This window comes from Lepidochelys kempii, chromosome 3 (genome assembly GCF_965140265.1).
Source record: "Lepidochelys kempii isolate rLepKem1 chromosome 3, rLepKem1.hap2, whole genome shotgun sequence".
Taxonomy (NCBI): domain Eukaryota; kingdom Metazoa; phylum Chordata; order Testudines; family Cheloniidae; genus Lepidochelys; species Lepidochelys kempii.
Genome location: NC_133258.1, coordinates 40,726,092 through 40,738,849, shown reverse-complemented (window position 1 = coordinate 40,738,849; position 12,758 = coordinate 40,726,092). Strand labels below are relative to the sequence as shown.

At 40.3% G+C, this 12,758-nt stretch overlaps 1 protein-coding gene across 1 annotated transcript in view; it reads right to left on the bottom strand.

Moving 5' to 3' along the window:
• Positions 1 to 12,758, bottom strand: part of MYOM2 (myomesin 2) — a 174,925-nt gene that overhangs the window by 57,794 nt on the left and 104,373 nt on the right. Inside the window, exons 11-14 of the mRNA XM_073336199.1 lie at positions 10,868 to 11,029; positions 6,930 to 7,071; positions 5,703 to 5,902; positions 4,379 to 4,432 (exon numbers count right to left, since the gene is read on the bottom strand). Coding sequence (XP_073192300.1) covers positions 4,379 to 4,432; positions 5,703 to 5,902; positions 6,930 to 7,071; positions 10,868 to 11,029 — 558 coding nt within the window. The remainder of the gene's footprint in view (positions 1 to 4,378; positions 4,433 to 5,702; positions 5,903 to 6,929; positions 7,072 to 10,867; positions 11,030 to 12,758) is intronic.

The window sequence follows — 12,758 nt, the reverse complement described above, 5'->3', positions numbered from 1 at the left end:
TTATGCTACAGCTCATCTTTCCAAACTCGAGCCTATTAAGGGCTAAAGTATCCGCTTTACGGTTTAATGGTTTGCGTCATTTCTATTTTGAAGCACTAAGCATGCAAATTACAAGCAGGGTATTTATTTTCACAACCAAAGTAACATATTCAATAGCACATAGATAGAAGCTTTTCATTTGTCTCACGTGATTTTTCCTTGATCACGTTTGAATTACTTTAATCTGATGTGCCAAATGCCTTGGCAAAACCTACTCACTATATGCATATAAAAGACATGTTTGCAGGGCCAGCTCCAGCTTTTTTGCCGCCCCAAGCAGCGAAGGGGGAAAAAAAAATAAACAAGCCTGGTTGAGCTGCCGCCGAAGAGAAAGAGAGGGACTGCAGGGCTCACCGCCGACTTGCCGCCGGTACCTGGAGCGGGCCCTGCATGTTTGATCAAAACTGATGAGTCCAAGAGTTACTATAGAAAACTGAACTAGAAGGAGGATTCACTCAAAAGACTGGAGCATTTAAACACAAAAGGAGCTTACTGTAAAGTGGGCAGGAAAAAGGTATTCATGATATCTCCTACCATATGGGTGACATGACCAGCCAATATAATTTAGAGCAGCCATACAGGCTCAGGATCAGAGGAGTGCAAATGCATTGCACAGCCACCTTGATCCTACCTTCACAGGCCATTATGCCTCCTGGGGATCAACTGGGTGCAGCAGTGGTCTGGCCTCACCCCTTTCCATTGCCACACCAATGGCTGCAAGGATGGTAGCATAGAGCCAGTATAGCTCTGTGCCAACCTGAGAGAATCCTACATTGCCCAGTTAGGGCAGCTTTAGGGCCACTCTGTCACTGTAGGGATACAAACGGGCTAGGATCTGTCTCAATGGAGTTACACGCTGGTGTAATGAGGAGCAGGATTAGGGCCTAGCAACGTCACCTTCAATCATATTTGTCTGGCTCTGAATAAGATGTCAACAGGCAAAAATGGTAATTTTCAGAAATGGTAATTCAACATAGGTCTGTGCACATCCTGTTCTCCTGGTTTAAAACATACAGTGTGACATAGCTTTTGTTTGTGGTTTTTAAGGTAATTTTGTCATTTTTCTTTTTCTAAGTGCAAGCACAGTGCATAGATAAATGCTTAGAATTTGAAATTAAAAAAAGAGAGAAAATGTCTCTTCCAGATGATAATATTAATCATGAAAATGAATCTTTAGATGATTCTAAGCAATGTCAATAGATCCGTGAGCCAGCCTGCTATGTAGTTGAAGTTATTTTCTTTTATGATACTTTTTTCCCCAATCAAAATCAGAAGCTTTGAAGTTTGCATCTAACAATTGACATCATTTATTGTCGTTCATAATGTATTTTTTATTTGTTTGATCCTCTGCAAATGGCACGTGCGTTCTTTGGATAAACACATTGATCTGTTGAGTTTAAGACACTTGCTGAAGTATCATAAATAAAATTATTTTAAGCTCTAAAAGATCTATTTTCAGCAGAATGAATCAGGATTGGGCCAAGAGGCTCCCATGAACATCAGGAGAATTCACATAGCTAAATCCCCACAGTGTGTGGTAAATATTCACCCCTTAGAATTCCAAAGATGACATCATATATAATGTAATATTGTACTGGTACAATTAACAACCTCTTCTTACAGATTGCAAGGTCATCTGACACTGGTAGGGAGATAAATTATGTGATCTAAGGAGCCAACATTTTTAAAGCTAGCCTCCAATTTTGCCGATTTAAGTAAATAGGTTTATAATTAATAGCATTTAGATATCTATATTCCTGGCTAGTACCCACAAGTCGGGTATTTAGAAATCTAAATACCCTTGCTGGTGCCTGAAAAATTCAAAATACAAAGCCCTGGGCTTGATTCACTTCTCACATGGATGTACATTGAAGTAACTGGAATTGCACCCATGTAAAACCAGTATAAGTGAGGAGAACCCTCTGATTATGTGATCTTGTGTAACAGTTAGGGCTGTAAATTAATCACTGTTAACTCAAGCAATTAACATAAAACAAATTAACTAGATTTAAAAAAATAGTCATAATTAATCACAGTTTAATCATACTGTTAAACAATAATAGAATACCAATTTAAATTTATTATAAATATATTTGGATCTTTTTCTACATTTTCAAATATATTGATTTCAATTACAACACAGAATACAAAATGTACAGTGCTCACTTTATTTTTATGACAAATATTTGCACTGTAAAAAACAAAAGAAATTGTATTTTTCAGTTCCCCCATTACAAGTACTGTAGTGCAATCTCTTTATCATGAAAGTTGAACTTGCAAATGTTGAATTATGTAACAAAAAAACTGTATTTAAAAAATGTAAAACTTTAGAACCTACAAGTCCAATCAGTCCTACTTCTTGTTCAGCTAATCGCTCAGACAAACAAGTTTGTTTACATTTGCAGGCAATAATGCTGCCCACTTCTCGTTTACAATGTCACCTGAAAGTTAGAACAGGCATTCGCATGGCACTGTCATAGCTGGCATTGCAAGATATCTATGTGCTACATGAGCTAAAGATTCATAAGTCCCTTCCTGCTTCAACCAATGATTCAAAACAGTGCAGACCAATGCATGTTCATTTTCATCATCTGAGTCAGATGCCACCAGCAGAAGGTTGATTTTCTTTTTTCGTGGTTCAGGTTCTGTAGTTTCTGCATCAGCATGTTTCTCTTTTAAGATATCTGAAAGCATGCTCCATACCTCGTCCTTCTCAGATTTTGGAAGGCACTTCAGATTCTTAAACCTTGGGTAGAGTGCTGTATCTATCCTTAGAAATCTCACATTGGTTTTGTCAAATCTGCAGTGAAAGTGTTCTTAAAATGAACAACATGCACTGGGTCACCATCCGAGACTGCTACAACATGAAATATATGGCAGAATGCAGGTAAAACAGAGCAGGAGGCATACAAATCTCTCCAAGGATTTCAGTCACAAATTTAATTAACACATTATTTTTTTAATGAGCATCATCAGCATGGAAGGATGTCCTCTGGAACGGTGGCTGAAGCATGAAGGGGCATACAAATGTTTAGCATATCTGGCACATAAGTACCTTGCAATGCTGGCTACAAAAGTGCCATGCGAACACCTGTTCTCACTTTCAGACGACATTTTCAATAAGAAGTGCGCATTATCTCCTGTAAACGTAAAGAAATTTGTTTGCCTTAGCAGTTGGCTGAACAAGAAGTAGGACTGAGTGGAACTGTAGTCTCTAAACTTTTACATTGTTTTGTTTTTTAGTGCAGTTCTGTAACAAAAAAATTCTACATTTTGTAAATTGCACTTTCACGATAAAGAGATTGCACTACCATACTTGTACGAGGTGAATTGAAAAATACTATTTCTTTTGTTTATAATTTTTACAGTGCCATCAAAAATAATATAAAGTGAGCACTGTACACTTTGTATTCTGTGTTGTAATTGAAGTCAATATATTTGAAAATGTAGAAAAACATCCCAAAATATTTATGATAAATTTAAATAATTATTATTCTATTATTAACACTGCAATTAAAATTGCTATTAATTGTGATTATTTTTAAACATTGGACGGTCTAGTAACACTGTCATTTCATTAGTAACAAACATTGTCAAGATCAAGGACCTTTAAAGTTTTCCATTCTGCAGTTCAGAATGCCTACAGACAAAGGCATCACAAATCTCTTAGCCAGCCTCTGCATTCCATTACAGGTATAAACTCCACTATGTCACACTATTAGTGCAGTTCCACCACTTTAATACTGATGTGAGAGTGGTTAATCAGACCCTTTTATCTTTAACAGTACTCGCTATCCTAGTTAACATTTGTATCTTGCTAGGCAAAGTAAGCAGCACAAATACTCTACCAGAACAAAATTAAAGGTAGAAGGCATCTAGGATCTCATCCTGAGAATTACTTTTAGAATCGCTAACTCTTCCGGGCATCGCTGGCTGTGGCAAACACTTAGCACTTCTCAGGAAAAGTATATCTTTGAATAAAGATGGATTTAATGTACTTCTATTAAAAATGGCAAACGCAATGTTTACCAAAGCTTCAAACTTTGACCAAAAAGCCACACTAGGCTCATAGGACAGGGATAAGAAATAAATTAGCAATAATCAAACACGAGTTTCGTCTGTTTTAATCTCAGATCATGACTACTGAAAGAAAGAAGGAGAAATGCATAATGAAAATGGCACAATCAAAATTATGAATCTATGCTACCCCTCAGACTTTTGCGTTTATTTAATTTTCTTAAGGGGTGGATTTTTTTTTTCAAGATCTCATGTTTCTAATTATAATCTTAAATTCCTTGGATATAAAAAGATTAAATGAAATCATGGTAGCGCTACATACCTTCAAGGTCATCCTGATATATTACAATTTCTCTGCCTCCATCCAGATGAACAGCTGTAGACCAAAACATTCATTTACAGTTAGTTCTCTGTGCAATAAAGAGTATTTACAGATTTTGAAGACTCTCTTTTATCAGTGCTGACAAACACTTTTGTGTAGTGTCTGCTATCTCAACGCCGGTATTGCAGCTTTGTACATATGGATTCTCATTCATTGTTACACACTGATTCTTCCACCTTTATTCACACTGACTAGTACTCACTCACAAACAGTAAGGGACCATTTAAAGATTAACTGAAAAAAAGAATCCTATTGTTAATTGATGAAATCAGTGCCATGGCAATGTGTGTTATCAACTGGACTTTTGAGGACTGGACATGAAGGTACGTGAGTGAGCTAACTGAGGCACAACATGTTACAAGGAACAAGTGAATTTTTGGTCTTCATAATGGGTGAAATTCACCCCTGGACAGAAGGCCAGCACAAAACAGAGCTTAAGTAGGGTGTCACAAATCCATAGCCTTTATGCTGACCCTTTGCATAGTGTTAAATTTCAGTCAAAGTGAATGTCCATCTAACTGCTCTCCAGCAGGTACCATAGCCTAGACCTTGAGCAGCACTGACAGTGTTCCTTACAGACCAGAATATCAAGGGTGCCCAGGGTGTGATAGATGAGCAATATGCAGCCAATGGCTGGCCTCTTCCTGTAACAACTGCATGTGAAAAAATAGATGATAGACTGTAGGTTTTTACTGCTAGTGAATACAAACAAGCAAATTCCATTCAGCTAACACAGACATAAAGTAATATTTTCAAAAGTGACTTTGGTCCTGATTTTTAAAGGCATTTAGGCACTGTTCCACTCAGCATCACAGTACCTTTGAAAATGAGACATAGGACCAGATTTTGAATAGGCCCCTAAATACCTTCCAAAGCCTGGCCCTTATGTGTTGCAACACAGAGCAGAACAATATCTAAATACCTTTCAAAATCTGGCCTTTATGTGCCTTTGAAAATGTTATCCATTATGACTTTAAGCATTTCTTTTACATTTAAAAATTGTGCAAATATATGTAAATGAATTGGCACCCTTGGGCTCTTGGCAAGTTGCTAGTGTGGACCTTGCTGTCACAGTGGGAGTGTCCTTGTTATAAATAGCAAGTGGATGAGCTCTGGGAAAGAATGGAAGCTGAAAAGCAGATCTAAAATGAAGAGGTTGGCACTGCCCATTTGGTTACCCACCAACAGAACCAGAAAATAAAACCTTTCTTTCAAAAATTACAGTGTAAATGTGGAACAGCTTCTTCGTGGTTGCATTACGTACTTTGTAATCTGTCCAGGTCAACAGGATCAAGAGCTGCAACTGCTTCAGAGACTCTAGATGGCCTGCTAATACCTGACTTGTTCACTGCTCTCACACGGAATGTGTAAGACCGTCCCTCAAACAGTCCAGTTACAGGGTATTTGCAGATTTTTACTGGAGCATCATTGCACTGGACCCAGTTTTCAGTACCCACTTCACATCTAGGAGTAAGAAAAGGAGATCATTTATCAGGGTGCCAAAGTGAACATGCGCAATTAGTATTGTGCCTACTAACAGAGAGCCAGATCCACAGCTGACGTAAATCGGTGTAGCTTCATTGACTTTCATGGAGAAACCCCGATTGATGTCAGCTGGGTATATGGCCCATAATACTTTATTACGGAGAGAAAATTTGTTGTGTTATATCAAAAGGAACGATACACTAGATTATACACTTAATGGGTGAAATTTACCCATGGTCCACGCACTATGTAAAGCCTTATTTTGATTGTTTAAATGGAACTTAAATAGTCCATAGACATAGTAAAGCCCTCAACAGAGTGGTGAATTTCACCCTAGTGAATGCCATTTTAAAATCAACATTTACCTACAGTTCCCAGAAGTCTGGGAGATAGGACATAACTACAGTGTATCAGATACAACAATGTAGCAACAGTGGGTACATTGTTATTTTTAATATAGAATACTATATATCCTGAAATTATATCAGTAATATTTGTGTGTATAGTACATTGCTCATTTTAAATATTAAGGATGAGATACTGGGCTTTGACTACAGCTGAGGAGCACTCCTTGCAGGTCAAGAGGAGTGCAAAGGTGGCCTTGGATTCCCCTAATCCTGACTTTCCTGTCCTGTGCAGGACCTCCAACATAATTTAGAGCAGATTTCAGGAACAAAAGGGCTATAATTTGGCTTAAACTGCCAGCTGAGTAGTCCCTTGGTTTGGATGAATCACTGTCTGGAGTACACAAACACCAGTTTAAGATAACGTGAAGGAGAAGAGGGTATGGTTGGAACACTGCTTCACGTAATGCTCCCCAGCAACTGGAACAACCCCTTGAGGGCTGCTCCCATAGGATGCAAATCAGAACAGCCCTAAGGCTGCTCTAACTTGTTCCAGGAACTACAGTGGCCCCAAATAGACTCAGTATTGGGATGCAGGGCATAAAAATAGTGACTTTTTTCAGTACATACAGGTTGATACACAAAAACAAATTTACACACACCTGTCGACAAAATATCCTATGACTGGACTCTCACTGGCTGTATTTGGTGGTTTCCAGGTTACAATGACATAATCTCTGTTAGCATCATAGCATTTAACATCCATTGGTGCCCCAGGTGCCCCAGCAATTAATGCGTCAGCATCTAGATCAGAAAAAAAATCAAATCAGATTTGACTACAATACTTCTCAGGTTTGGAGAGAGACTCCGTTGTATAGCACAACAAAGATGAATTACACAGATTGCCCAATCCATCTACTACTCCTGTTTTATCCCAGTGAGACTCCAGTGATTTCCCTGAGGTTACACTGGAATAACACAGTGGTGAAGCAAGCCCAGTGAGGTCTATCTATAGGTTTAGAAACCTGGCTGAAAATTTTGGAGGGTTGAAATAGATAATAGGCACCAAATTCTCACTGTCTTTCAATAGGAGTTGAACAACTAACTTCCCTTTGTGCTTCTGAAAATGTCACCCCTCAGAAAGATGGATTTCATTCATTCCTTAGTCAGAGAGAGGCACTCACTGAAGATCATGTGGTCATCAAAAAGACATTTCCTAAGGCTATTTGGCGTGGGAGCATTTGCTATATTTCTAAGGGTACCTCCTAATTCAAACCTTGAGATACAGACACCAATAAGTAATTAATGTTTCTCAGATGAGACACCTATATGTGGCCTGATCCTAAGAAGTGTTGAGTGCCCACAACTCCTAATGAAGACTATTAACAGGTGGAGTTTTCATTCTGCTTGGAAAGGCATATACAGCTATTGGATAAATTCCAAACTTCGTCTTTCCTGGTTTTGTCTCTACTGTTGACAGAAACAACCACCACCCAACAGAAACCTCAATCTAAACTTGTCAAGGTTCCCTCCCCACTCTGAACTCTAGGGTACTGATGTGGGGACCCGCATGAAAAAACCCCTACGCTTATTTTTACCACCTTTAGGTTAAAAACTTTCCCAAGGCATAAATTTCACCTTGTCTTTGAACAGTATGCTGCTACCACCAAGTGATTTAGACAAAGAACAAGGAAAGGACCACTGGGAGTTCCTATTTCCCCAAAATATCCCCCCAAGCCCATACACCCCCTTTCCAGGGGAGGCTTGAGAATAAACAAGATGAGCACAAACCAGCCTTGGATTTTTAAGACCCAAAAAACCCAATCAGATTCTTAAAAAACAGAACTTTATTAGAAGAACAAAAAAAGATAAGAGAACAACTCTGTAAGATCAGAATGGAAGATAATCTTACAGGCAGTCAGATTCAAAACATAGAGAATCCCTCGAGGCAAAACCTTAAGTTACAAAAAGACACAAAAACAGGAATACACATTTCCTCCAGCACTGCAAATTTCACAAGCCAAAACAAAGAAAACCTAATGCATTTTCTAGCTAGATTACTTACTAACTTTACAGGAGTTGGAGGGCTTGCATCCTTGATCTGTTCCTGGCAAAGGTATCACACAGACAGACAAAAGCCTTCCTCCCCCCCCCCTCCAGATTTGAAAGTATCTTGTCCCCATTGGTTATTTTGGGTCGGGTGCCAGCGAGGTTACCTTAGCTTCTTAACCCATTACAGGTAAAAGGACTTTGTCTCTGGCCAGGAGGGATTGTATAGCACTGTATACAGAAAGGTGGTTACCCTTTCTATTTATGACAAAGCTTCTTCCCAAGTCTTGACTGTTCCTAAGGCTTACTCTGCGTATTCTCAGAGACATACTGCACCTCAAGAAACATCCACCTGCTGAAGTTTTTATGCTGTATCTTTATGCAGGATTCTAGCCCCTGAGTTTAGGGTGAGTCAGAGAAGTCCTGTATCTCTGTCCACAACTTGCCATCCTATTGCAATGACAATGGTGTTGAGAGGTAGATGCTCAGGGCCAGGCCCCTATATGATCCCACCCTTTGAAATTTCAGAACTATGGGCCTGATTGAACTCTTATGTTATATACACAGAGGTTACCCTCTACCTTCAGATCACGGCCCACATGAAAACGGGGATCAGGTACCACTTTAGCACTTTGTCTCCCCTTGATATGGATCTCATGGAGGGCTCTCCACAAATCCAGGGACCTGTGAGTGAGAAGGGGTCAAAGTGTAGGTGGGGAAAGGATATGCTCATTATTCACCTACCTGCACAGCGGAGATTCCCCAAGAATGCTAATATGCTTTCCATGACCTTTTCAAGTGGGATTCTCCCTCCAAGGGAGTGGACTAGGAACAAGGAAAGCCTAGTAGCCTGGCTCTAGTGAGAGCAGGGAGTGTGGCTGCCAGGGACAGATGGTACGTCTATACTACATTTTAAAACCCATGGGGCTGAGTCTCAGAGACTGGGTTTACAGACTCAGGCTCACGTAGGTCATGCTATGGCACTAAAAATAGCTGTGTGAATATTCAGGCACAGACTGGAGCTTGGGCTCTAGAACACACCTACTCCCTGGCCTCAGAGTCTGAGCCTGAATGTCTACACAGTTTTTAGTGCTATAGTGAGACCTCGAGTCAGTAGAATCAGGCTCTGAGACTCGCACCGTGTGGGGGTTAAAATGCAGTGTAGCCATAGAGCCAATGCAGTTTGTGCGCTAGCCCCACAGGAAATGATGAACACTGAGCCACCACCCATACCCCACCAAACAAATGGAACTGTCTGGATGAAATCTTTGTGAGGAAGACCATATGCACACGCTGGTACACTTGTAAACAGAACAGGCCAGATCCTCAGTGGGAGTATATCAGCATAGCTTCCTTGACTTCAGTGGAGCTGCACCAATTTACCAGTGCTGAGGATCAGAATTAAAGAACCGCACAGACAGAAACATACTCATTTTTAAAAACAAAAGAAATGTAGAGCCATGCTCTGCCCACAGATGCATGTGGGAGCTCAGGCTGATTCAGTGGGAGTTGTGAATGCAAATATGAGGGCAAACTCTGACCTGTATTCTATTTTAATATGTTCCTCTGTTTTTCATCTATGTCTCTTGTGAAAAACACAGTCCTTTGGCAAGCCAACTTTTTCTGTCTCTTCCCCAAGTGTTAAACAAAGTGCTAGGCTGTGACTGGCTCTGATACACTGAAGGGAGGGTACTAGAATCTTTCTTCCCCCCTCCCCCCCCACCCTCTGTGCAAGGGTCAGGCATAACAGTCCCTGAACTTGAGAACGTAAATGGCCTGACCCAGCCAAGTGAGCCCAGTAGCAAAAGCCAGCACAAAGAGGAGGGGTTTGGTGCAGGCACGTTCAAGGCTCTATGTGACAGAGTGTAGGGAATTAACCAGTGATCCTACATGCTGATCATTCTACACCAATTAGTTCCCCCAGCGAAGGTAGACTGGTGCAATTGAAGTTAATTATCTAATCAGGTGTGAGGGGTGGGTGAGCTAAAGAGTCAAATAGCCCATCAGCTGGAGACTGATAAGAAAGGCACAGGAAGGAAGTGAGGGGGAGAGAGGAACAGACCTAACTGAGGCCAGTCTCAGAGATCTCATAAAAGGGAGACCTGTGCTCCTCTCGAGTCCCGAAAGTCCCATAAGCATGGGGAAGGAATGTAAACAAATGGCATGGTGTGGGTACACAACCATGGAGTCTGAGCAAGTTTCTGTGGTGCGAGGAGGCAGGAGCAGACAGCACCCTGTTACGCTGTAGCGTGCCAGTCAGAAAAGATGGCCCTCTGTGAAGAAAGGAGTAGGCTGCACCATCATGAAGAATGGCCTCCTTGGGTCTCTAGAAAGGATCATATTTTCAGGAGCACAATCACACCTTGAGCTTCTCCTGGTACAGTGTGACTATATTGTCCCTGACAGAGACCAGTGGATAAATTTCACATCTATATAATGCCATGCTTTGGACTTCTTTTAGGCTTCCTTTATTATACTATGGTACTAAATTAAGTGACTTTTCCTAATTGCATTTGCTAAGTCTTCTCCCAACGAAGAATGAAAAGCATACCTCTGACAAACATGAATGCACTGTATTCGGTCACCCCGCCTTTTGTGATTATGCGCAGGGTGTATAAGCCTTCATCATCCTTGTTCAGGTGCGTGAAAGACAGTGCTGCCTGGCCTTCTCCAAAGTACGTTTTTGTCCACTTGGAGTCTTTTATTAGCACACCTGGAAGAGAATTGTGATCAAGCATGTGTCACTGAATTAGCAATAGCAATCTTCATCCAAGCTCACTTCTGTGTTAATCAGTGGCATGGACTGCTGTTTATGCCAGCTTTACTCAACATGGTAGTATTAGTATGCTATGAAAATATTTATCTACAAGAACTAAGCTGTGCCCATGAAAACTCATTTGACCAATGAGTATGGGTAGAGGAGTGTACAATTTAGCTATTCTGTGCTGTACCTGCTACAGCAAAGGGAATGACTTCCCTTCACCATCATTTTTAATAGACTGAAAAGAAAATATTTTAAGCCCCATTTTGAAACAATGCTGAAAATCTAAAGTACACAATAACGACAGCAATGTGTAATGTTTATGCTTTTAAATACCCTTTTCTACCTATTCAGGTCAAATGTCAGATTAGTCAGATTTCTTTCTTTAACTTTAAAGGCTTAATCTGAAGCCTTGCTGTAAAGATCCACTGACTCTTAAACCCTCCAGACATGCCTGCTGAGCAGCGAATCCAATTAAATCTGAATTTCTCACAGGTCAGAGGTGGCGCCCCACGATTAATGTAAATTAGTCTGATTGACTAGTGAGCTGGGAGCAATGGAATGAGCAGAATATTTTATGATGGCCAAGAAAGTCCCTCTGTCTTCTTTTCTTTTAATCATTGATTGGAGAACTTTTGATTTTTAACCCACTGAGTGCTATTCAAATCAACGCAGCAGCACTACATTCAAAGTTCAGCCACAGCGCTATGCTTGGTTATTACCCTGTTGCTCAAATACACTTGGAGTAGATGTTCAAAAGGTTGCAGACAAATTATTTTAGCCAATGAATATATATATTGAAGACAGAGCTCCACAGTGGTGAAGCACAGGGGGTGGAAAAAAATGTGACAAATCTTCAGATGATAAAGCTGACAGTAAAGGACCAGGTAATGAATATCTGGCCATCTGACTACATAAATTGAAGCAATAAGTTATACCATTACCCAGGTATTTCCTGCAAGCCTGATTCTTAAGGGAATTTTTCAGGATTTGTACAAGGTAATTGCAGTGAGATCTCTTTCCAGCTCTTAATCATGGGCTCCTTATATGACATACCTACAATTCCCCTTTCTATTGCATCTTGCACAGTTTGTGCTCACTGCATTGTATAGAGCTGTGTGAACAGTCTGCGATGAAAGCTGAAAGCCCCCTGCAGCTAGAACTTTTGCATTTTCTTTTTAATTTATTTCCAGTTTATGAAAAACTTGGAGCAAAGTGATCACAATGAAGTTCAAGACTGAGTGCTCAGCTCCTCTGAAAATCAGGCCACTTACTTAGGTGCCTGAATGTGGATATGGGTTCCTTTCTTTAGGCATTCAAGTTTGAAAATATAGGGGCTTCAGTGACTTCCCAAGCAAGGCCAGAAAGGGAGTCAGCTTTGGAGCCTAGAATAGGACTCAGGAGTTCTGTCTGTCTAGGCAGTTATGTGGTCTGCTATGACCATAATATCTGAGTTCCAGGCTCTTCGTTCTGTTCTCAAACTACTCGAATGTGCCTCTTTCTCCATGTACTATATGCTATCAATTCCTCGAGAATCTGCTAGAGAATGAGTCTGGAAGTGCCAGGGATCTTGACTCACTCAAGGTACCCTGAAAACTCAGAACTCTGCCATGTGTTAATTAGGCCAAACATTCCCTAAAAGTTGCAGCTTGTTTCTATTTAAATCATATATGCATTGATA